Consider the following 25,139-nt stretch of genomic DNA (forward strand, 5'->3'; position numbering starts at 1 on the left):
TAGAAGGAAAAATATTTTTTGACATTTGATGGAAGTCATTGTATTCCAAGTCATTTTGGAGCATTTCTATGAAATATTCACACAATGTAACGGACAGATGCTGTTTTTAATTTATGTAGTAATGTAACAATCTAAAAAATGATGATACATGTTTTTCTTTGGACTGCGACTATATATTCCTAGTTCATTTGTGTCTTTTAAATATATATGTCAAAGTAAAACAAAGTCTCTCAGTCAAAACTTTTATGGCCAAATTTTCCAACATTTCTAATAAAATTTCCAGCATAGCAATAGGTTATTTGTCCTCTGAGAAGACTTGAACATTTTCTGATTTGATGGCATTTGCTGTGAGAGAATTATAAAGTCACAAAATATGCTGTGGAGATTTAACCAAACCATCACTCCAAAGAGAAGTTTCACTGCTTCAGAGCCTAATTCTCAGGAACTGATACCAATCTTACATATGCAGATACAGCTGCTCATTTTTGTTTTTTTGTCAGATGTAACCTGTGGATAGAACTAGAAATCAGATAAGTGCTGTTTAATGTAAGACCCATAATCTAAAAATAAGAAAACAGAACTTATTTGAAATTCTGACTGAACTAGCTGATGTCTCTATTTGAGTGATGTGAATAATCAAATTCTTGGTTAAAAATGTGAGGTGGGGAATCGTACACAACTGGCTTTACTCTCGGTGGACACGAAGACCCTACTTCTTCCCTCAACACAAGTGTATTGCTAACTGTTAGCCAGCATAATACATCTGGACAGTTAGTTTTCTTCTCCAAATGTAAGCTGTCCAGGTGTGTTACTAAGAGTTGAAAAAGAATCCTCCTGGGTTGGTGGTTTTGGGTGTAAATGTGGGAGTCCTAGCTAACAAGTGGAATAGGTGATGGTAACGTTGAAAAAAATAAATTTCAACAATTCCTTTCTGTGGGCAGCATGGTGGTGCAGCAGGTAGTGTCACAGTCCCACAGCTCCAGGGACCTGGAAATTGTGGGTTCGATTCCTGCTACTGTCTGTGAGGAGTTGGTGTGTTCTCCCTGTGTCTGTGTGGGTTTCCTCCGGGTGACTGTCTGTGACTACTTGGTGTGTTCTCCCTGTCTCTGCATGGGTTTCCTCCGGGTGCTCCGGTTTCCTCCCACAGTCTAAAAACACACGTTGGTAGGTGGATTGGTGACTCAAAATGTCCGTAGGTGTGAATGTGTGTGGCCCTGTGATGGACTGGCGCCCCCTCCAGGGTGTATTCCTGCCTTGCGCCCAATGATTCCGGATAGGCTTTGGACCCACCGCTACCCTGGACTGGATAAGCGGTTACAGATAATGAATGAATGAATTAATTCATTCCTTTCTGGGGCAGCACGGTGGTAGTGACAATATCACATAGCTTCAGGGTCCTGGAGTTATGGATTTGAGCTCCACTTTGTAAGTTCTCCCCATGTCTGTGTGATTTTCTTCTGGGTGCTCCCGTTTCCTCCCAAAATCCAAAAACACATCTTGGTAGAAACCTTCCCAATATCAAGTCTTACCTACTTGATTATGTTGTGATTATGATAATTGGTACACTGTATAGGATCTTGAGAAATCTGTCTTGATTATGGTAATAGAAGGAGTATATTGCTGTATTGGGAAAATAGGGGAAAAAAGGATATGCATACACAGCTCTGTTTCATATAGCTTCCTTTCTTTCAGGAGATACATGATATATTTATAAATAATTATAAATAAAACACATGGAATAAAGGAAAATGCACAGCAAATGAACCAATTTAATTTAAAGCACAATTTAAGAGCAGAACAGTATTTGGAGCAGAACGTCAGACTAAGAAACTGGGAGCTTATTTAGATTCGTTACTATCTCACTGCAGTTTTCCTGATGGAGCGGACGTCATCAGCAGCAAATATACAAATGAATATGAGAACATAAAATCTGCAACTGAAAAATATAAGACTCCAAATATCAAAATATATAGGAAACTAAAATAAAATTAATAATTGGAGAGGAGCCAAGTGTATTTAGTTTGGTGCGCTGGTACAAGTATAATTTCTTTGTGCGGGAGAGTAATTTTAATTGGGATTTTAAACACTCGCAAGTGTACTTCTCCTCCTAAATGGTTTTACACTCTTGTGGTTTTTAACATGGATCTGATGCCATACCAAACAAGTGTCAATTAAACTCCACCAGCAGCAGAGGTGGGACAATTGAATCCTCAAGTATGATTCACTGTAATTAACTGTAGGGGATATTGCTCCAATGAGAACACTTGTTGTACTAACCACACACTCAACGGTCGGTTGTGACTTGATTTGCGGCTCGCTGCACAGGGAAAAATGCTAGCCATTTGCTAGCCAAAAGGTTTTAAACAGGAATTATGTTAACCACATGAAATGCAGGATACATAGAAACAACTAAATACAAGGCTGAATAAGCAGTTTTCTGTTTCACTTTAAATGTTGTGGTGCACCTTTCAAGGTGGAACAGGAGCCAAGTTAAGCTTTGTCTAAACACTCCCTTGACCTTCTCTCTGGTTCTAGTGTATAGTGTCATGTATAATGTCTTCACAACAGGAAGGAAACCCAAACAGACACGGTGAACTACCCTCAACGTCTTAAGAGATAAATGAATTGCTTATACTTCTTGCTATTGTCTTTTATAATATATTGATTATATGTGATGAATTACTAAATTACTTATCACACTTGTGAACTATTTGCAGGATTATGAATGTCAGAGCAGGGCAGCCCATAAAGACATTTTTAATTAGCCCAACAAAACAGTTTCCATTAGCAATATTTATTTAGAACCTACAACCCCTTGTGTATATATATATCTAACTCACAGTATGTCTAGTAACTACTGTGAAAGATTTTATATATATATATATATATATAATCTATAATCTTTCACAGTAGTTACTCCAACTTGTATAGCATTCACAGAATAACATATCTGGAGGTTTATAAGTAAAGTTGTTGAACTGTAGAAAATTTAATTGTCCTGTAGCTTCTCTCATAGACATAGAGAGAGGGGGGGGGGGGTTATCCTTGCGAGAGGATGAGTGCAGTAAAATGGAACTCAATTATCCACAGTACAGCCTGTTGATACGTAAGATGTCTGTGGGGCTCATCTGAGTGGCACGTCCAATAGCGACATTACTGTCTGGAATGGGAATGATGGTAGGCTCCCTGTTCCTTGAGAAAGCATACCTGCATCCACAAAAGAGAAACCCTGCTGATCAGCACCAAAACAATGAAGTAGTGAATGAGTGAACAACAGAAAACCTTACCTTCCATAGTGCATGACAGAGTTGTAGTCATATGGGGTGCCCAGATTTAGGGTTGCGATTTTCTGAAAGGCATACTCCAGTCCTAATAAATCACAAAAGAACAATGAAAGTGAGCCCTCTGCTTGAGATCACATTCTTCTCTTGGTCAGCCTGAAGGAGGTTTTTAAAAAGTGGTGTAGTAGGCATCAAACACTCCAACCCTCACAGAAATATTCCAACATATATCCTTCCCAAAACAAAGTGATACTACATCAAAGTAGACAACACTGTAAAAAATGAAACAGGGCTGCAGTTGATGAATGGCTTTTGAGGTTTGAATTGAAATAAAATGCATTTCTACAGTGTTTAATACCCTTACTTTCGGAGGATATATTTGGCCATATGTTGCATGTGGAAAAAATACCAGCTCCACTCACCAGGCATGATGTTTTGGAAGAGGATGCGGACATGACTATCTCTGTCACTGCGGCACTGCTCATGCTTGAAGCCCAGAGCATGGAGGAGCTCATGCTGGACAACACCATGATATACACAACCTTGACGATTCAGAGACACGACCTGTTCTCCACCTCTTCTGCCCACATACGAGTAGCACCTGCAGGTCAAATTACAGCAACACTTCCTAACTGCCATCTGTTACTCTACACTTATACAGGGAGGCAGACCCAGACACAGAATAAGTCTAGGCCCCCTTAAAGGAGCAATCTGTAGGATATTTACTGTACTTAGTCATAAAATGTCCAGGGTGTGTGATCATAGATTAAGGAAACAGTCAAAGCTTAAACACTGCTGCCTCTCACAGCATTACTAAAGCAGTATATTGTCCTTGAGAAGTGGCCAGTCCAGTGCAGAGCTCCAATGATCTCGCCCTCAGAGGTCCTGCCTGTCATCATGCCCTCTGTCCAATCATTTTACAGCTTCATGTCTGCTAAATTCTGGTTGTAAGTATTAAAAGACACTGGAGCTGTACCCTGAACGAGACTGAATGTGAATGTAGTCTTCCTCTCTGCGGCGAGGTGTGAACCGGATACAGGTGGATGTCTGAAAGGACCTCAGAGCACTCTCAATAATGACGATTTCCCGGGATGCTAGCAGAGAGATACAAAACATTTTTATAGTGCATGAGTATGCTGTAGCAAACAACAACAACACTCATTTTGAACCTGAACTGTGTTTTGTAGACCTAACTTAGATGCATTACGGAAAAAATGTCCATTATTGATTTGATTCTCTTGAGGCTACATCATCTCAGAAAATGTCACTCACAGTACTGGTTAGAAATGACGTAAGGCACATAGACCTTGCTGTCACTGCTTCTGGGCCACTTGCACCCACGTGCTGTACAGGGGTCTGCATTCTGAAAGCCAGGGTTCATGGCAATGTCACCAAACATAATCTTGGGTTCATCCAGTGACTGTCCTGGGCAATGAAATAAAATATATACAAATTGGTTTGCTGTGCTTTTTTCTGGAGGTTATACTCATTCAATCTGCGGTGATCACTGAATTACACTTAATGTCCAGAGATTTGCAGCCATCACCTCTTATAAATAATTTGCAACATATTTACATGCATTTATGGCTGGTGCAGGCATTCAGCTGTGCACAATAGCTTGTAAAATATATATATATTCATGTGGAGGTTTTGCATCGTCTAAATACAGAAGTAAAAGGAATGTTAATTAGCTAAGTAAAAAGGGTAGGCACAGTAAGCTAATGCTTCAGCCTATACCTTTTGCAATTGTTTAAAAATAACAACAACAATAACTTCTCAGGGGCTTACCAGCTTTCCTGTTGGCTCTTTCAATTAGCGATGATACAGTGAAGTAATCCTTCTCAATGCTGTTGTCTGAATAAATCATGAATTTTATGGTTATTTACATCTGTTTACATTTTAAGTTTAATATTATACACAAAACTAAGACATTCTGCCATAGGAATATCTCACCTGTCTCATTGTAGCTCTTCCTAAGGAATTCCTGGTTTAAAACAAGTATTAAAAACACTGTAGTTGTTAGACTTCTATTATTTATATAGTTACAGACGTCTAATAACCTTTGTTCATGAGGGTGATGAATTTAAAATGACTGTGTGAGCTCACCTCAGTGTAGCGACCCTGAGCTGGATTGATGACCAGCTGCAGCAGCAGTATGAATGTCAGAGTCAGATGCATGATGGAAGTCTGCAGAGATACAGAGAAGTCTTAGACAGAGCTTCAGTTTAAATAATGAGTTGGGGCTAACAACTTCCCTCAAACAAGTGGTTACTCAAGGATTGTGGCAAATTACAAAGTAAAAAAACGGCCAAACCAAAATAACCTTAAGCAAGGCTCTTTCTAAATTCATGATGTGTTGCTAAAGAAAAAAAAATCAACCAGATCTACTTCTTTCTAAATAAGGTAACATATGAGTTTTGGATTTTAATTTCAAAGAATTTAAAAAATAATATGGATTTTAATGAGAAAAGTCCTACAAGTACTAAACAATATAATACATATTCATGATTTTTAAAATGAAAATATTAAACAACTTCTGTAGCAAAAATTAAATAACAAACTGACTGCTTCAAACTTTTTTTTTTCTTGTGTCTCCAGGGGCTCCCCTGATGTAATTCTTTTTTTTTTACAGCACTAAACTTAAATCAATTGGGAGGGGTGAGGGAATTCCTACCATCCCCCGAAAGTTATATAGTGCGGAACTAAGCCCAGATTGGTAATGACAGCATCTCTATTCTCCACATTACAGGTAAAAATATTGCATAAATATAGCTGTTATCTCAGGGTAAAATTACTCTGACCTGGTGGTGGTGTGTTAGTGTGTATTGCGCTGGTGTGAGAGGATTTTGTAGATAGTTTGCAAAATATGGTACAGAGTAAGATGTTAAGATGTGATCTATTATTGCTACAATAAACAACTCAAATACTAGCCATATTCATCTGCAATGGGTTCCACATAAATCACAGAGAGAGCACTCACTGTTGGCTCCAACATCACTAACTACAGCAGCTTTCCTAGGGGTCTGCCATTCAAGTATTCAAACCTGCTCAGCTAGTTTTGTTCTTATTCACCTGGCTTCTTTTTGAAAATGTTAGTAATGCCAGTAATGGACAGCATGTTCCTGTGTTGTTGCCCTGTGAAGAACTGGCACCCCCTCCAGGGTGTGTTCCCTCCTTGCGCTCAATGATTCCAAGTAGACTCTGGACCCACCGCGACTCTGAACTGGATACAGGTACAGTTACAGATAATGAATGAATGAATGTTCCTGTGTTATAAGTTAACAACCACACTTGTCTGTAAGAGCAGCACACTGAGCAGGGAAAAGAGAAAAGCTGTAAGAAGGTTTTAAAAAAGATTTAACCACATGATATATTGCGGTACACAGAAACACATAAGAACAAGGCTGAATAAGCAGTTTTCAGTTGCACATTAAATGCTGTGGGGCACCTTTCATGATGGAACAAACTTCTTAAATTTTTGTCTAAACACTGTATTGACCTGTTGTCTGTTTCTAGTGTATTGTGCCTTATATTAAATTCATGGCCAAAAACCAGTGTTGGATAAATCATATCATAGGGTGAAATAAAATAAAATTCAAACACGAAGTCCCTAATAAAGTCTAGCTGCAGACATGCACTTCCTGCCAGATGCGCTCTCTGCCACTGTGTCATCACATGCACAGGTACTGTCTGCCATAATGACAGAAACAGCACAGTGGAACGTTTCTGTTTGGCTTAATGATTCGAATGATCTTAAAATGTTGTCATTTTTATTAAGTTCTATATATGATTACCATATCATTATAATACCATACCATATCAGCAGTGTAGTGATTTCTGGTGCTATATTTGATGACAACTAAAGAAATACCATTGAATTTGTTTCATGCAGCGGAGCAGTATCTTGTTGTTTCTGCTAATAAAACAGAACCAGTAACCTAATCTTTATGGTAGTTTTTTTAAAGGTTCCATTATCACTAATGTGTTCAATTATTTCAGTATAGTGTAATATAGGATGAATTTAGTAGACATGCATACTTTGTAGTGTGTAGCCTACTCCCTCTCTCACTGTAGGTTTGAACATGTTCTGGTCATGTGTTCCTTTGTATCTTTACAATACACAGCTCTTAGGAATAAAGCAGTTTTGTTTTGTTAAACTTGCATCTTTTCTTGAGCTTATACACTCGACAATCAGTATGACTAAGCTAACATACATTCAGTGTCGGTCTAATAGCCCATGGTTTTTCTTTGCTCATGAGATGACCGTGTATACTCCTGGTAGTTGTAATTTTCTAAATCCCTGTGTCATTACTGACTGTCATACAGGACAAAGTTTTTATTCTGTGCAATTTTCATATCCTAGTACCAAAGTGTGGGGTCAGTCAAATGTTTTAATTTATTAATAATAATAATAATAATAAATGGAATTTTTAAAGCGCTTTTCAGTAACCCAAAGACGCTGTTACAATCAGATGAACACATAAACACAATCACATCCATAACACTACATAACATACAATGATACAAAACAGGAACAAGGGTAAAAACAAACAAGGGCTAATCAGAAACAGAGGGATTAAATGCAGCCGCAAACAGGTGCGTTTTAAGTTTGGATTTAAATAGTGATAGAGATGTTGACTGTTGAATTTCTGGAGGAAGGGAGTTCCAGAGGCGGGGGGCATCTCTGGAGAAGGCTCGATCTCCAAGACTACGCAGCTTAGAAGGGGGGATGGTGAGTAAACCAGCTGAGGAAGATCTGAGAATGTGATTAGGTGTGTATGGTTGAAGAAGGTCCGATAAGTAAGAGGGAGCTTGGTTATTGAGAGCTTTGTAGGTGAGAAGGAGGATTTTGAACTGAATACGATATTTAACAGGAAGCCAGTGGAGGTTGTGGAGAACTGGGGTGATGTGGTGGTGGGACCGGGTGTGGGTGAGGAGACGGGCAGCAGAGTTCTGGACCATTTGGAGTTTATGTAGTAGTGAGGAGCTAATGCCAGAAAGAAGAGAGTTACAATAGTCAAGACGGCTGGAGATGAATGCATGGATGAGGCGTTCAGAGGCAGACTGGGAAAGAGAAGGACGGATTTTAACAATGTTGCGAAGGTGGAAGAATGAGGTTTTTATGACGGAACTAACATGGGAATGAAACGTGAGCGCAGAGTCAAGGGTGACACCAAGATTTCAGACCACAGTGGAGGGGGACAGGGTGACATCATCAATTGAGAGTGTGAGGGAGCCAGTTTTATTTAGGGTAGATTTGGAGCCAATGAGGATTAGGTCAGTTTTATTACTATTAAGCATCAGTGAATTTTGTGTCATCCAGTGCCTGATTTTTGAGAGACATAGTTCCAATTTGGAGAGTGGTGGGTTGTTGAAAGAATTGGTCTGAAGGTAAATCTGTGTGTCATCAGCGTAAGATTGAAATGACGGATAATATGGCCGAGGGGAAGTACATAGACAATAAACAGTAATGGGCCAAGGACAGAGCCTTGTGGGACCCCTTGTGAGATGGATGAAATGGTTGAACTATGTCCAGAAAGTGTGACAAATTGTTTTCGATCTGTTAGGTAAGATCTAAACCAGTCAAGGGCAGAACCAGTGACACCCAGCTCACGCAGTCTTGAGAGGAGGATGGCATGATTTACTGTGTCAAAGGCAGAACTTAAGTCAAGGAGGACCAGAATACTTAGAGCTCCCGTATCTGCAGCCACCAGCAGATCATTGATAACTTTGACCAAGGCAGTTTCGGTACTATGGTGAGGGCGAAAACCAGACTGAAATGAGTCGAGGAGGTTATTGGATTCTAGATATGTTGTCAGCTGGGTGGCTACGACACGCTCAAGGATTTTAGAAAAAAATAGAAGATTTGAAATCGGACGGAAATTATTTAGATTTGCTGGGTCAAGACCAAGTTTTTCTAAGGATAGGTGTAACTGCAGCTAATTTGTAAACTGAGGGGACATAGCCAGAAAACAGTGAATGGTTAATAATAGAGGTTAGATGAGGGACCAAAGCAGTCATGCAGGCTTTCGTTAGTGAGGTAGGGAGGGGATCAAGAGAGCAGGTGGTACTTTTAGAATGGGTAATGATATCACTGATAAGAGAAGGAGTAACCGGGCTGAAATCAGAAAAACAGGGCGTGGATATAGAACAGACTGAGGGCTGTGGAGACAGTGAGGAAGGAAAGGTGGATTTAGATGAGATAATCGTAAGAGAGTTATTAATATTGGAAATTTTATCCTCAAAGAAGTGTAAGAAGGAGTTACAGCGTTCAGAGGAGGGTGTCATGTTGCTGCCAGAGGCTTTGAAAAGTTTAGAGATTGTTGTAAATAGATTACGGGGGTTAGCATTAGGCCTATTAATAAGACCTGAGAGATACCTAGACTTGGTGGTGTGTAAGGAATCTCTGTATTTGCGCATGTGTTGCAGATAAGCATCAGCATGCACCATTAATTTGTTTTTTTTGTACAGCCTTTCAAGCTGACGTCCAGCTTGTTTCATAGCGCGCAGCTCAGTGGTGAACCAGGGAGCAGAAGTGGTGAAAGAGACCAATTTGGTTTTCGTAGGAGCAGAAGCACTGAGGGACGCGGAAAGAGCAGAGTTAAGCATTGTGGCATGTACCTCAGGAGAGGATGGAGCAGTGAGAACAATAAAGCTCATGTTGATGGACTGAGCGAAGGAACAGGGATCAACAGATTTAATATTACGGAAAGAGATAAGTCTTTTAACAGATTGGTGAGCTACATTCATAGGGACAGACAATAGAAGGAGCTTATGGTCAGAGAGTGGAAACAGGAGAGGATGAAGGTTGTGAACCAGGACAGAAGAAGAACAGACTAGGTCAAGTGTGTGACCTTTGTCATGAGTAGGAATATCTACATGTTGAGTGAAGGAAAAGCAGTCAAGGAGAGCTAAAAAATCAGTCACAAACTTGTTGTCAGGAGTGTTAACATGTATATTGAAGTCACCAAGTAGCAACAGTCGAGAAGAAGAAGAGTTAGCAAGAGTGAGTAGCTCAGATAGTTCAGAGAAAAAGGATGAATTAGATTTGGGGGGGCGATAGATGAGGAGTACAGTAATAGAGCCAGGTGTTTTGACGGCAAGATACTCAAAAGATGACGGTGATGAGAAAACAAGTTCAGTAAACCAAATCATTAAATCACAATAAAAACTGTAATCTGAAAAATAAAATCTGAAAAATTGTAATAACACGTTTTTATTAAAATTAAGAATAAAAATGAATGAATGCTACGACAGAGTTTTAGGGCCACAGCGTTGAAAAAAAAAAAAAAACAAGATTCCGAGATTAAAGTCAGAATTCATAGAAAATGATCCAGAGCGAGTAGAACTCCGACGCCCACGAGGCTCCATCACGTTACGGCTCGTACAAAAAGCTAAAGCCTTATGCATCTCAGTCAGGGGCTGCGTCATGTCGTGTGAATGCGTTTAATAAATAATTCATGCATAAGGCTTTAGTTTTTTGTACGAATCCGAGCCGTAATGCGATGGAGCCTCGTGGGCAGCGGAGTTCTACTCGCTCTGGATCCATCATTTTCGTGATCATTAATTGTATCATGTGAAACTAAATGACATGGGTTCGAGCAACGATTCAGGGTTTCTGCTCCATTATAAGCAGCGAATTATTCCGAGACTTTTTCTCAGAATTATTCCCAGTCTTTTCTTGGAATTCTGACTTTAATCTCGGAATCTTGTTTCTTTTTTTTTTAACGCTGTGGCCCTAAAACTCAGTCGTAGTATACAGCTAAAACCTCACTAAAATGTAACTTCCACTAATAATGTGCCAAACTAATCCTGAAGTTAATGAGCCAAACCTGTTATACAGATATTACAAACCTTTAACCATAAAGCTAATTTCACATGAGATGATACACTGCTTAAATCAGTGTAGTCTTTCACACTGGCTGTGCATCACACAGATTTAAGAACTAATGTATTCCTCAGCAGACACAACATGATTTAGTTTCTTTGGCAGAGAGTGCACTAACAGCATGAATAGTCTGGCGGTGCTTGTGAGGCAGAGAATGCATGTCTGCAGCCAGACCCTTCTCCTCTAATCTCTCTTGGTGTGTTCCTATAAATTTACATATATAGCTATATCTGTTTGCAGCAGTTTATGAGACTGCATTACCATAGATGAGTAAAATCACAAGATAAATGCTCTTATTATGATCCCTTTCATTAAAAAGATACTCTGTGGAATGAAAGAATTCATGAATGTACATTCTGAGTAATAAATGCACAGTTTAAATGCATATCTGTATTTCAAAATGACAAAGATTGATAATAATTAGCAAATATTTATTTAAAGAAGTAATGTCATGATCTCATCACCAATACAAGATGATAGACATTCAGGCAGATAGCCCTGCTGTTGCATTAGTGATATGCAGTGATTAACTTTAGCCAGTGATTTCCTCCTGGTCAGTCTGAATAGTAGAGTGAAAGAGTTTTTTGGTTCCTGAAAGACAGAAATGGTCAAATGAACATTTTATAAATGTATAAAATGCACATGTGTAACACATTACAGTAAAGCCAAGTTAACACTAGAATGGCCAGGATTCCGTAACTACCAGAACGAGCGCAATGGTCAGTTTGACTGTCTAATATTTGCATGCGTATTGATGATATCATACCATGTAAATAAATAAATTAATTTATTGATGTTGTTACAGTAGGTCATAAAATGGCAGAATGACAATAATAAATTGTATTAATGATTATTTATATTTAATGTTCAGTACTAGTTAATATACTATGGCAATATATGATGTTTACATCATTAAGAGATTTACTGTGAAATAAAAACTACAACAACAAAAATCATTTAAAAATTACTTGCAAATATAAAGAACAATAACTCTTAAATGAGGTTTACACAACAAGTTGAAAGCTTTTTTTATATACATAATGCATAAATGGTGGAGTGGAGCACTGCTTGCACATTCTTTACTTTCATGTGATTCGCATGAAGTGATTCGCTCTCTTTTGTAGCTAATGCAACAACACAAAGTTTTTACAGGACGCTTTTTTTTTGTATAAACTGTAGCTGCGTTGTCAAGGTAATGACTGGCTTGGGGAGACAGAGCACTGAAGAGTTCCATGTACTTACAGCACTGATACAGTCTGTTCAACCTGGTGATGTCTTTGCTGCTCATCTGAGTGGCCTGACCAAAGGAAATATTGCTGTTGGGGATGGGGACCATGGTGGGCTGACCGTTCTTAGAGAAAACAGTTCTGAAATTACATGAAGAAAAAATACGGTGGCGCAGCAGGTAGTGTGGCAGTCACACAGGGACCTGGAAGTTGTGGGTTCGATTCCCGCTCTGGGTGACTGTCTGTGAGGAGTTGGTGTGTTCTCACCGTGTCCGCGTGGGTTTCCTCCCACAGTCCAAAAACACACGTTGGTAGGTGGATTGGCGACTCAAAAGTGTCCGTAGGTGTGAGTGAATGTGTGTGTGTCTGTGTTGCCCTGTGAAGGACTGGCGGCCAATAAGGATGTATATCTTCACCACTAAGGTCGATTCGATACACATCTTGATACACTGCCGATGCGATACACTGAAACCCCTTGTTGATACGATGCGATACAAATCACTCCTGTTCACGATATGATGCGATTCAAAAATGATTTGATAATGATATGACTTAATTATATGAGGATTCGGTTTGATAAGTGATCATTCGATACAGTTAGTTGAGGTTTGTGGATGTATTGGCCTAACCCATCAGTTTTCTTAACTCAATAGCACAATTCTACTTTACTCTCTAACAATTTAAGGGATGTATGCATCTGATTGTTTTCAATGGAGCAAAATCAATACATAATATAAAAAAATGCATAATTCAGTATATTCAGACAGAGCATTAATTTATTCAACTGAATTATTCAGTTATATTCTCCATCTATATTTATATATAATGTATAAAACATAAGATGAACAGTTTTAAAAGTACTGTATTAACAATGTGCATAGTGAAAATTATGATCTGCAACACATACTACAGTCTGCTAGACTTAACTGCTACACAAGGTTTCAGACAGTTGACTGACTGAGTAGTGAACATAAATGGCTCTAATTCCATTTTACAAATAAAAATTAAATAACAACATAAAAATAAAACTATTATTGCAGCATTTAGCAGCTGCTGTAAACAATACTTTCACTAAGGTGCTCAAATAGAAGTATTGCTTTTCAAAGTGCAATGTCCATAGTACTCCTGTGTACTTAGGAAAAAAAGTATTGTGTGATTTATATTAGAAAAAGAGTGAGCAGAGTTAGCTGCCAGGGGCGTGTTTTGCCTAAATAATCTTGCGATAGACCTGTCACCTCCTTTGCTACTGCTCAGTTTGGCTCGTGTTTCAGCAGGATCCGAAGAAAACGATGGGGTAGCGGCCGCAGAGATGTCCACACCGTGCCGTCTTTTCATGTGTGTCGCCAGGTTCGTTGTGCTACTAACGTATTTGATAGACCCACGGCATTGTTTGCAGATTGCGTGCGTTTTGTCAAGTTGACCACCTCGCTTAAAAAACCCGAAATGTTGCCACACGTTTGATTTGTGTGTCTTTTTTGGTGCATTAAATCTCTTTGTTGTTGATAATGCTCTCGTTTCCCTCCATATTTGTTGTGTACGTCTGCGTGCTTGCGTCAGTACCTGAGGACACGATGGTGCATTTATGTTGCCTCTAAAAAAAAAGGAAATCAATAAAAATAAAAAAATATGTTGCCTCTGAAAATACGTTAGAATAAAGAATAGATACTGGAAAACAAAACAACCGATTTAACCATGGTATTTGCCGATGCAAAAAGGCTAGAGGAGATGCACCGTAAATTCGCCCGCAAATTAAACCCGATGCAAGTTGAATCTACCGGTACAGTCGAATCGCAGACGTGTGCCGAACCACCGATGTGAATCGGTGAATCTCCCCATCCCTAGCGCCCAATGATTCCAGGTAGGCTCTGGACCCGCCGCGACCCTGAACTGGATAAACGGTTACAGATAATGAATGAATGAATGAACCTTGCAAGGCACACGGTAAACAGGCTGGATGCAAGGTGGGGTTGTACAGATTTTACTGAACAACCATTCTCAAGACTCGTACAATGACTACAAAATATATTAATGGAAGTTTATGTGAATTTCCCATTGTGAAAAATGAGCCTTAATACTTCCCCTCGGCCTAATCCTGACTCTGAGTCCAGACTTTACCATAAACCTTTTTCTAATCTCAGAAACGTTAGTATCAGTAGCATTTTGTGCTTGTTTGATCTCTAACACCTAATCCTAAATCTAACCCTAACCCTAATATTAATCCTAATTCTAACCCATTAACCTAAGCTCCAAAAGTTTAGAAATGGCAGTGTTTTATGTTTGTGTAATGCTCTTTCATACAGATTAAAGCACTTTATTTGTAGCTCTCTGGATAAATAACAGAGTGTTTGAGATTATTTAGTAAACTCCTCCAACAATAGATAGAAACTCACTTGTATGATTGTCTATGAATTAACTGACTTATATTGATTCAAAACATACAAATATTGGAGTGCTATTTGTTTTTTGCAGTATATAGGCAAAATTAAACTTTTTATTCATTCATTTATTCATTGTCTGTAACCACTTATCCAGTTCAGTGTCATGGTGGGTCCAGAGCTGACCCGGAATCACTGGGCGCACACTGGGAATCACTGGGCAGAACACACCAAACTCCTCACAGACAGTCACCCTGAGTGGGGCTTGAACCCACAACCCCAAGACCCTGGAGCTATGTGACAGCAACACTACCTGTTGTGCCACTGTGCTGCCCCAGTATATAAAACCTAAACTAAAGGTTTTATACACATTGTTTTTAGAATCAGAATCATAATTACCTCACATACAGTGAAACCAATTGGGCTTTCTCAGAAACCAAGGCATAAACGGTTGTAGAATTAGAGGATCAAATGTACAGTATTCTGTATTTGGGCTGGTGTCAACCCTGCACTATGCTACTTTTACAGTGAAATAGATAGTGTATTATTCTGTGAATGCCTGACCTGTGGTACTGCATGACAGATTTGTAGTTGTAGGGAGTCCCCTGGTTCAGAGTATTGATCTTGTTGAAGTTGTACTTCATGTCTGTTAAGAAACCAAACCATTAAATACACATCAAACGGGCCTTAACCCTTAAACTGTAGTTAAATTCTGAGACTGTACTGTCAATGATGTTCTCCCAGACGACGCGAATGTGGTTGTCACGGTCACTGCCGGTCTGCTCGTGGTTGAATCCCAGAGCGTGGAGAAGCTCATGCTGGGTGGTGTGGTGGTAGATGCAGCCATTGCGGTCCAAAGACACTATCTGGCCATTACCAAGGTGACCAACGTAGGAGTAACATTTGTCAAGCAAAAAGTGAGTCTTAAAAACCAGGCTTTCTGAAACAAATATGCTTTGAATTCAAATCCATTCTCGGATTTGGTCAATATGGTCAACATTTAGGTTGTACTCATTTTAGTTCTGATTATAATATGAACTTTGTGTTCATAAATTCTAATAATGTTAAGTTAAATAAGTTGTTCTGGGTTTTACCCCAGCTTTAGCAAACTAGCTAACTATAATGAAATTTAACTGCTGCTAAAATGAAAGTGGCTGTTGCTTTGAAGTCAGTGAAATCAAATAAATGTTTTCTTAATTTTTATGAAAATGTTTGTTAAAAAAACTTCTTCACTATTATACAACTATAAGTTGCAGTTGCTTAGGAAGATGTTTAAAATATAATATATTAGAAATTGTATGAATACTATTAACATATGTTGGGTTTAGATTATTTACAAATGTCTAATTCGATTTCAGAACTGGAATTTATCATTTTATGCTTACCCACTGCGGGACTCAATGCTGAGGTAATCTCTCTGATTGGTTCGTGTGATGAAGCGGATGCAGGAGACAGAGGAGAAGGAATCTAGAGCACGTTGTATCACCTGCAGCTCACGAGAGGCTTAAGAGGAAGCGAACATTGGTAAGTAAATATTGGCCTAATGTCAAAGTGAAATCTGCTATTTTATGAAGAAATATAAAGCTCTCAGCTCGAAGTTGTTCTCAGCTCTCAGCTGTAGTTGTTTCTGTTTACTTGCAAGAAGTAAACAAAAACAACTACATGAGTAATACATATGTAATTAATCTGTTTTGTAAACCCAATATACCAGTGAAATCTTAAATCTGCTTATTTTTTTTCAGATGTGAAGCACCATTGATCCTCACATAATCACTCACCTTTAGGGAGAGTTATTGTGCTTTTCATGAATAACCAATGAAATTTTTTTTATTAGTGTCATCCTATCATAGTCTTAATAACTTAAACTGAAGTTGGATAGACATGGAATCTATATAATACGGATTTTATTTATATTTCTTCCATTAAAAAATTTATATCAGATCATCCTTCTGATTAACTTTTTTTTTTTTTATTCCAAAGTGAGTTTATCCAAATGTCTGGCAACTTACAACTGAGTACTGCATCCAAGTTAGTTTGAGCGTTCTTAAAAAACAGTGAATACGGTGGTGGTGGTGATAATTATTATATTTTTTATTATTATTTCTTATAATGAAAATAATTATTATATTTTATATATGCCCCCAAGTCTTCACCAGTGTGTGTAAATGTGTGTTTCACTGCACAGATTGGGTTAAATACAGAGAACACATACTGTTCGGATTGTGTTCCTTCTTTGCGCTCCAGGTGGGCTTTGGACCCACTATGACCCTGATCAAGATAAAGTTGTTACAGAAGGTTAATGAATTAATAAATTAATCTCAGCATGAGCTTACTACAAGGAATTCTGTGTGTTGGTCTCTCTGATTGGGACTAGCCTAGTCCTAAACCTGGCCCTTATTCATAATACTAAGCAGTCAAGTACTAGGATTAATCATAGGTTTAAAGAAAATCACAAACTTAGTAGAGAACTTCCATTGGAATTGTTAAGGTGGACTAGAAGTATAAGTGAAGAGTAATGGATGGCAGTTAGTAAGTGTTGCTGTAATTTGACCTGCAGTTGCTATTCGTTTGTGGGCAGAAGAGGTGGAGAACAGGTCTGTCTCTGAATCGAAGGTTGTGTATATCTTGGTGTTGTCCAGAATGAGCTCCTCCACGCTCTGGGATTCAACAACGAGCAGACCCGCAGTGACCGAGACGGACATGTCCGCATCCTTCTACAAAACGTCATTCCTGGTTAGTGGAGCTGGTATTTTTTCCACATGAATTATATTACCAAATGTTTGGGACCACTCATCCAAGTTTATCCTTGAAAATGAAAGGCATTATACATTATAGAAAATGTCCTTTACATCAACTCAAACCTTAAAAGCAATTCATAAACTGCAGCCCTGTTTCAGTTTCTACAGCATATGTGGTTTGTCCCCTTTGCTGCACTTTGTTCTCTTTTGGGAAGACTAGATTTTGGCACATTACAGGCATGCAAACATACTTGAGCTCAGGTACTGATGTGGAATGATTCAATTTAGATATAAAACACCACTTTCCAAAAACCTCCTTCAAGATGATCAATAGAAGAATGTGATCTCAAGCAGAGGGCTCACTTTCACAGTCCTAATAAACCTCTGTGTTTTATTAGGAGAGGAGCATAACTTTGAGAAAATCCCAACCCTAAATCTTGACACCCCGTATGACTACAACTCTATCATGCACTATGAAAGGTAAGCTTTTCTGCTGCTCACTCATTCACTACTTCATTATTTGGTGCTGATCAGGAGGGTTTCTCTTTTGTGGATGCAGGTATGCTCTTACGTATCAACAGGCTGTACTGTGGATTGTACTGTACAGTACTGTGTACTGTACAATGAGTTACATTTTACTGTATTCATCCTCTCGCAAGGATTTTATCAGAAATAGAAATATTTGTAACTTTAAACTTTGTTTCTCTCTGTCTGTCTATGAGTGATACCACAGGACAGTTCTACAGTTGATTTTCTTCACTTTAATTCAATTAAAATATTATTTTTTAGGCTTGACTTATAAACCTCCAGATGTCATTCTGTTAATGCTGTACAAGGTGGAGTAACTACTGTGAAAAATGTATAAGGGTTCTCGGTTCTAACAATTACCAGCATAGCAATAGGTTATTTGTCCTCTGAGAAGACTTGAACATTTTCTGATTTGATGGCATTTAGCTGTGAGAGAATTATGAGGTCACAAAATATGCTGTGGAGATTTAACCTAACCATCACTCCAAAGAGAAGTTTCACTGCTTCAGAGCCTAATTCTCAGGAACTGATACCAATCTTACCTATGCAGGTGCAGCTGCTCATTTTAGTTTTTTTTTTTTTTTTTTTGTCAGATGTAACCTGTGGATAGAACTAGAAATCATATAAGTGCTGCTTAATGTAAGACCCATAATCTAAAAATAAGGAAACAGAGTTAGGTTCGGTACAGAATGTCCCTGATAAAACCATATTATGGGCTCAAAATATATTTGAACTTGTGACTGAACTGGCTGATGGCTCTATTTGAGTCATGTGAATAATCAAATTCTTGGTTAAAAATGTGGGGTACAAACCTCGTAGAGAACAAAACTGGCTTTACTCTCGGTGGACAGGAAGACCCTACTTTTTCCCTCATCACAAGCGTATTGCTAACTCTTATCCAGCATAATACATCTGGACAGTTAGTTTTCTTCTCCAAGTGTGAGCTCTTCAGGTGTGTTACTAAGAGTTGAAAAAGAATTGGTATATGAATTTTAATATATCTGAGGTAAAATATGGTTGCCCTCACCCTCCTGGGTTGGTGGTTTTGGGTGTAAATGTGGGAGTCCTAGTTAACAAGTGGAATAGTTCAGAAAGTTCTCCCCATGTCTGTGTAGTTTTCTTCTGGGTGCTCCCAAAATCCAAAAACACATTTTGGTAGAAACCTTCCCAATATCAAGTCTTACCTACTTGATTATGTTGTGATTATGATAATTGGTACAGTGTATATGATCTTGAGAAGCCTGTATTGGTTATGGTAACAGACGGAGGATATTGCTGTATAGGGAAAATAAGGGAAAAAAGGATATGAATACACAGCTCTGTTTCATATAGCTTTCTTTCTTTCAGGAGCTACATGATATATTTATAAATAAATATGAATAAAACACATGAAATATGAAGAAAAACGCACAGCAAATGAACCAATTTAATTTAAAGCACAATTGAAGGTGGAGCAGAACATCAGACTAAGAAACTGGGAACTTATTCAGATTTGTTCCTGTCTCACTGCAGTTTTCCTGATGGAGCGGACGCCATCGCCAGCAAATATACAAATGAATATGAAAACATAAAATCTGCAGCTGAAAAATATAAGACTCCAAATATCAAAATATATAGTAAACTGAAAAATGAATTTAATTATTTATTTTAAATCAATCAATCAACTTTTATTTATATAGCGCTTTTCACAACAAAAAGTCATCACAAAGCAGCTTTTCAGAGATCTGGGTGAAAGCCTCCTATGAGCAAGCCAGGGGCAACAGTGGCAAGGAAAAACTCCCTCAGCATACGAGGAAGAAACATTGGAAGGAAACAAGACTCATACGGGGAACCCATCCTCCTCGGTTCGATGAATGGGTTATAGTAATGTGAATGTAGAATATTAGTGATATAGGTGTCTGAGGAAGGATGAGGTCATGGTAAAGAACGGGCAAAATTTTCCTGCGAAAAAAGCTTCCACACATCAGGCAAGATTTATTTTTAAAAAATCCATAATTGTATGAAAATTAAATTTAAATGGAAAAAATCATCCTACATTTTATAACTTTTTTTTTTAAATTAACATAACATCATGGCGAGGAGCCAAGTGTATTTACTTTGATGCGCAGGTACATGTATAATTTCTTTGTGTGGGAGAGTAATTTTAATTGCGGTTTTAAACACTCATGAGACAACTGAATCCTCAATTATGATTCACTGTAAATAACTGTAGGGAATATTGCTCCAATGAGAACACTCGTTTTACTAACCACACACTCAACGGTTGGTAATAAATAAACTGCTTATACTTCTTGATATTTTATAATAGATTGATTATATGTGATGAATTACTAAATTACTAATCACACTTGTCAATTATTTGCAAGATTATGAATCTCAGAGCAGGGCAGCAGATAAAGACTTGTTTATTTGGCTCAACAAAACAGTTTCCATTAGCAATAACATTTTTATTCAGAGATTATGTTTTAACTCCTCTCTTATTTAGAACCGACAACCCCTTATATATATATATATATATATATATATATATATATATATATATATCTTTCACAGTAGTTACTCCACATTGTATAGAATTAACAGAATAACCTATCTGAAGGTTTATAATTAAAGCTGTTGAATTGTCCTGTAGCTTCTCTCATAGACATAGAGAGAGAGAGAGACAGAGAGAGAGAGAGAGAGAGAGAGAGGTTTACAGTTACAAACTATTTCTACTTCCAATCATGAACTCAGTTATCCACAGTACAGCCTGTTGATACGTAAGATGTCTGTGGGGCTCATCTGAGTGGCAAGTCCAATAGCGACAGTACTGTCTGGAATGGGAATGATGGTAGGCTCCCGGTTCCTTGAGAAAGCATACCTGCATCCACAAAAGAGAACCCCTGCTGATCAGCACCAAAAAAAAAGAAGTAGTAAATAAGTGAACAACAGAAAACCTTACCTTCCATAGTGCATGACAGAGTTGTAGTCATATGGGGTGCCCAGATTTAGGGTTGGGATTTTCCGAAAGGCATACTCCAGTCCTAATAAATCACAAAAGAACAATGAAAGTGAGCCCTCTGCTTGAGATCACATTCTTCTCTTGGTCAGCCTGAAGGAGGTTTTTAAAAAGTGGTGTAGTAGGCATCAAACACTCCAACCCTCACAGAAATATTCCAACATATATCCTTCCCAAAACAAAGTGATACTACATCAAAGTAGACAAACCTACACTGTAAAAAATGAAACAGGACTGCAGTTGATTAATTGCTTTTGAGATTTGAATTGATATAAAATACATTTCTACAGTGTTTAATACCCATAATGTTTGAGGATATATTTGGCCATATATTGCATGTGGAAAAAATACCTGCTCCACTCACCAGGCATGATGTTTTGGAAGAGGATGCGAACATGTCCGTCTCGGTCACTGCGGCACTGCTCATGGTTGAAGCCCAGAGCGTGAAGGAGCTCATGCTGGACAACACAATGATATACACAACCTTGACGATCCAGAGACACGACCTGTTCTCCACCTCTTCTGCCCACATACGAGTAGCACCTGCAGGTCAAATCACAACAGTGCTTACTAACTGTTATCCTTTACTCTTCATTTTCACTTCATAAAACACAGGGAGGCAGACCCAGACACAGAATAAGTCTAGGCCCCCTTAAAGGAGCAATCTGTAGGATATTTACTGTACTTAGTCATGAAATGTCCAGGGTGTGTGATCATAGATTAAGGAAACAGTCAAAGCTAAAACACTGCTGCCTCCCACAGCATTACTAAAGCAGTATATTCTCCTTGAGAAGTGGCCAGTCCAGTGCAGAGCTCCAATGATCTCGCCCTCCGAGGTCCTGCCTGTCATCACCCCCTCTGTCCAATCATTTTACAGCTTCATGTCTGCTAAATTCAGGATTGAAAGTGTTAAAAGACACTGGAGCTGTACCCTGAACGAGACTGAATGTGAATGTAGTCTTCCTCTCTGCGGCGAGGTATGAATCGGATACAGGTGGATGTCTGAAAGGACTTCAGAGCACTCTCAATAATGACGATTTCCTGGGATGCTAGCAGAGAGATAGAAAAAAATTTAACAATGCATGGGCATGCTGTAGCAAACGACAACAACACTCATTTTGAACCTGAACTGTGTTTTGTAGACCTAACTTAGATACATTACTGAAAAATGTCCATTATAGGAAATGTCCACTTGATTTGATTTTCTTGAGGCTACATCATCTCAGAAGGTGTCACTCACAGTACTGGTTAGAAATGACATAAGGCACATAGACCTTGCTGTCACTGCTTCTGGGCCACTTGCACCCACGTGCTGTACAGGGGTCTGCATTCTGAAAGCCAGGGTTCATGGCAATGTCACCAAACATAATCTTGGGTTCATCAAGTGACTGTCCTGGGCAATGAAATAAAACATATACAAATTGGTTTGCTGTGCTACTTTCTGGAGGTTATATTCTTTCAATCTGCGGTGATCACTTAATTACACTTAATGTCCAGAAATTTGCAGCCATCACCTCTTATGAATTAGTTGAACCATATTTACATGCATTTATGGCTGGTGCAGGCACTCAGCTGTCACTGAAGAAGTTTAAAAAGGTAAGAACTTATAAAACCAAGGAATGATTATTGTTAAAAAAAAAAATATATATATATATATATATATATATATATATATAATGTTTTCTTCATGTGGAGGTTTTGTATTGTCTAAATACAGAAGTAAAAGGAATGTTAATTAGCTTCAGCCTATACCTTTTCGATTTGAGATTGTTTACAAACAACAACAAACTTCTCAGGGGCTTACCAGCTTTCCTGTTGGCTCTTTCAATTAGCGATGATACAGTGAAGTAATCCTTCTCAATGCTGTTGTCTGAATAAATGATTAATTTTATGGTTATTGACTTCTGTTTACATTTTACGTTTAATATTATTCACAAAACTAAGACATTCTGCCATAGAAATATCTCACCTGTCTCATTGTAGCTCTTCCTAATGAATTCCTGGTTTAAAACAAGTATTAAAAACACTGTAGTTGTTAGACTTCTATTATTTATATAGTTACAGACGTCTAATAACCTTTGTTCATGAGGGTGATGAATTTAAAATGACTGTGTGAGCTCACCTTAATGTAGCGACCCTGAGCTGGACTGATGACCAGCTGCAGCAGCAGTATGAATGTCAGAGTCAGATGCATGATGGAAGCCTGCAGAGATACAGAGAATTCTTAGACAGAGCTTCAGTTTAAATAATGAGACTGGGGCTAACAACTTCCCTCAAACAAGTGATTTCTCAAGGATTGTGGCAAATTACAAAGTTAAAAACCAGAAATGGTCCAAACCAAAAAAACTTAAGCAAGGCTCTTTCTAAATTCATGATGTGTTGCAAGAGAAAAAGAATTTCCATTTACCTTTCCAAATAAGGTAACATATGAGCTTTGGATTTTAAATTTTTTGGAGTTTAAAAATAATATGGATTTTAACACTTACAACGTACTAAACAATATAATACATATTCATGATTTTTAAAATGAAAATATTAAACAACATCTGTAGCAAAAATTAAACAACAAACTGACTGCTTCAAACTTTTTTTTTCTCCAGGGGTTTCCCTGATGTAATTCTTTTTTTTTTTACAGCATTATACTTACATCAATTGGGAGGGGTGAGGGAATTCCTACCATCCTCCAAAAGTTATATAGTGTGGAACTAAGCCCAGATTAACAATGACAGCATCTATTTTCTCCACATTTCAGGTAAAAATATTGCATAGTGTTCCTTTAAATGTGGAGATAATTCTGTAGCTGTGTAATTTTTTATTGTTCATATTGTTCTGAGTCCCCTCCAGGGTGTATTCCCGCCTTGCGCCCGATGATTCCAGGTAGGCTCTGGACCACCCGCGACCCTAAATTGGATACGCGGTTACAGATAATGGATGGATGGATATTGTTCTGAATATAAAAAAGTGATAGCTGTTATCTCAGGGTAAAATTACACTGTTGTGGTGGTGGTGTGTTAGTGTGTATTGCGCTGGTGTGAGAGGATTTCGTAGATAGCTTGCAAAACATGGTACAGAGTAAGATGTTAAGATCTGATCTATTATTGCTACAATAAACAACTCAAATACAAGCCATATTCATCTGCCATTCCTCTACTTGTACCATTTCTCCTTTTTTGCTATTGCACTTCTGACATTTTACCACATCTGACACTAAACTACTTCTGCATTCCCACCAGTCCGCTAGTCTACTATTTCTTGTATTCTTTTACTTTTTCATCAGTTAGTCCTCACCTTTTCTCACTGAAGTGAACTGTCCAGTCAAAAGATGCAGATTTTTAACCTGATATTCATTCAATTTAAGACCAAAGGTTTGTGAACTGCTCATCATCTTAAAATTAAGGGTATTTATTTTTCTAGTTTTCTCACAGTAACAGCCATTGTACTTCAAGGGGAGATGGTGGCTTTAAACTCTTCGGTCGGCACTGCGGCACTGAGCATGGTGCCTAACTGTAGTGCATGCACTTTATATATATATATATATATATATATATATATGCAAAACAATAAATAATAATAAAATGGTTGTACAAACAATTGCATTAATGATGTATTTTGTATTTTACACATGCTTTCACTAAAACAATTTTAATAATCTACTTTGTTTCTGTATATTCATACCACCAATGCACCATGCAGTGCTATAAAACTGCATTAGAACACACAAGGATAAATATGAGACACAAGGATAAGACACAGCTCCTTTCTTTATAGCGTACTTTTTTTCAGGAGCTACATGATTTATTTATTAATCAATTTTAGCAGAAGGAAATTATTAGGAGGCCAGAAGTGGCCAAAGTGGTAGATTTAGCCAGGATATTATGGTAACACCACTACTCATTCATTCATTGTTTATTACCGCATATCCAGTTCAGGGTGGCGGTGGGTCCGGAGCCTACACAGAATCATTGGGCGCAAGGCGGGAACACACCTTGAAGGGTGTGGCAGTCCCTCGCAGAGTGAAACTTTCACACACACACACATACACACTGTCGTGAGAAACAATTTTATTACTTTGTGTTTGTGGATAAATATCCTTAAATGATGATTA

The 25,139-nt window shown here is 38.2% G+C and overlaps 3 protein-coding genes and 1 pseudogene across 3 annotated transcripts in view; 1 reads left to right on the forward strand and 3 right to left on the reverse strand.

The window, feature by feature from the left end:
* LOC136678443 (low choriolytic enzyme-like) overlaps nucleotides 1-25,139 on the forward strand; it is a 42,672-nt gene that overhangs the window by 2,775 nt on the left and 14,758 nt on the right. The window contains exon 7 of the mRNA XM_066656494.1: nucleotides 17,907-17,988. Within this exon, the coding sequence (XP_066512591.1) occupies nucleotides 17,907-17,988 (82 nt within the window). The remainder of the gene's footprint in view (nucleotides 1-17,906; nucleotides 17,989-25,139) is intronic.
* On the reverse strand, nucleotides 1,736-5,462 carry LOC136679001 (hatching enzyme 1.2-like). Its single transcript, XM_066657239.1, has 8 exons — nucleotides 5,388-5,462; nucleotides 5,235-5,265; nucleotides 5,070-5,135; nucleotides 4,554-4,706; nucleotides 4,258-4,375; nucleotides 3,704-3,882; nucleotides 3,288-3,369; nucleotides 1,736-3,207 (listed from the first exon to the last, which is right to left on the reverse strand). Exons 1-8 carry the CDS (start codon nucleotides 5,457-5,459, stop codon nucleotides 3,081-3,083), a joined length of 828 nt encoding a protein of 275 aa, XP_066513336.1. The 5' UTR covers nucleotides 5,460-5,462; the 3' UTR covers nucleotides 1,736-3,080.
* Nucleotides 12,091-17,472, reverse strand: LOC136677811 (high choriolytic enzyme 1-like; annotated as a pseudogene).
* LOC136678999 (low choriolytic enzyme-like) lies at nucleotides 20,443-23,261 on the reverse strand. The gene is made up of 8 exons (XM_066657236.1): nucleotides 23,157-23,261; nucleotides 23,004-23,034; nucleotides 22,839-22,904; nucleotides 22,275-22,427; nucleotides 21,966-22,083; nucleotides 21,399-21,577; nucleotides 20,978-21,059; nucleotides 20,443-20,896 (listed from the first exon to the last, which is right to left on the reverse strand). Exons 1-8 carry the CDS (start codon nucleotides 23,226-23,228, stop codon nucleotides 20,770-20,772), a joined length of 828 nt encoding a protein of 275 aa, XP_066513333.1. The 5' UTR covers nucleotides 23,229-23,261; the 3' UTR covers nucleotides 20,443-20,769.

Source organism: Hoplias malabaricus, chromosome Y, assembly GCF_029633855.1.
Source record: "Hoplias malabaricus isolate fHopMal1 chromosome Y, fHopMal1.hap1, whole genome shotgun sequence".
Taxonomy (NCBI): domain Eukaryota; kingdom Metazoa; phylum Chordata; class Actinopteri; order Characiformes; family Erythrinidae; genus Hoplias; species Hoplias malabaricus.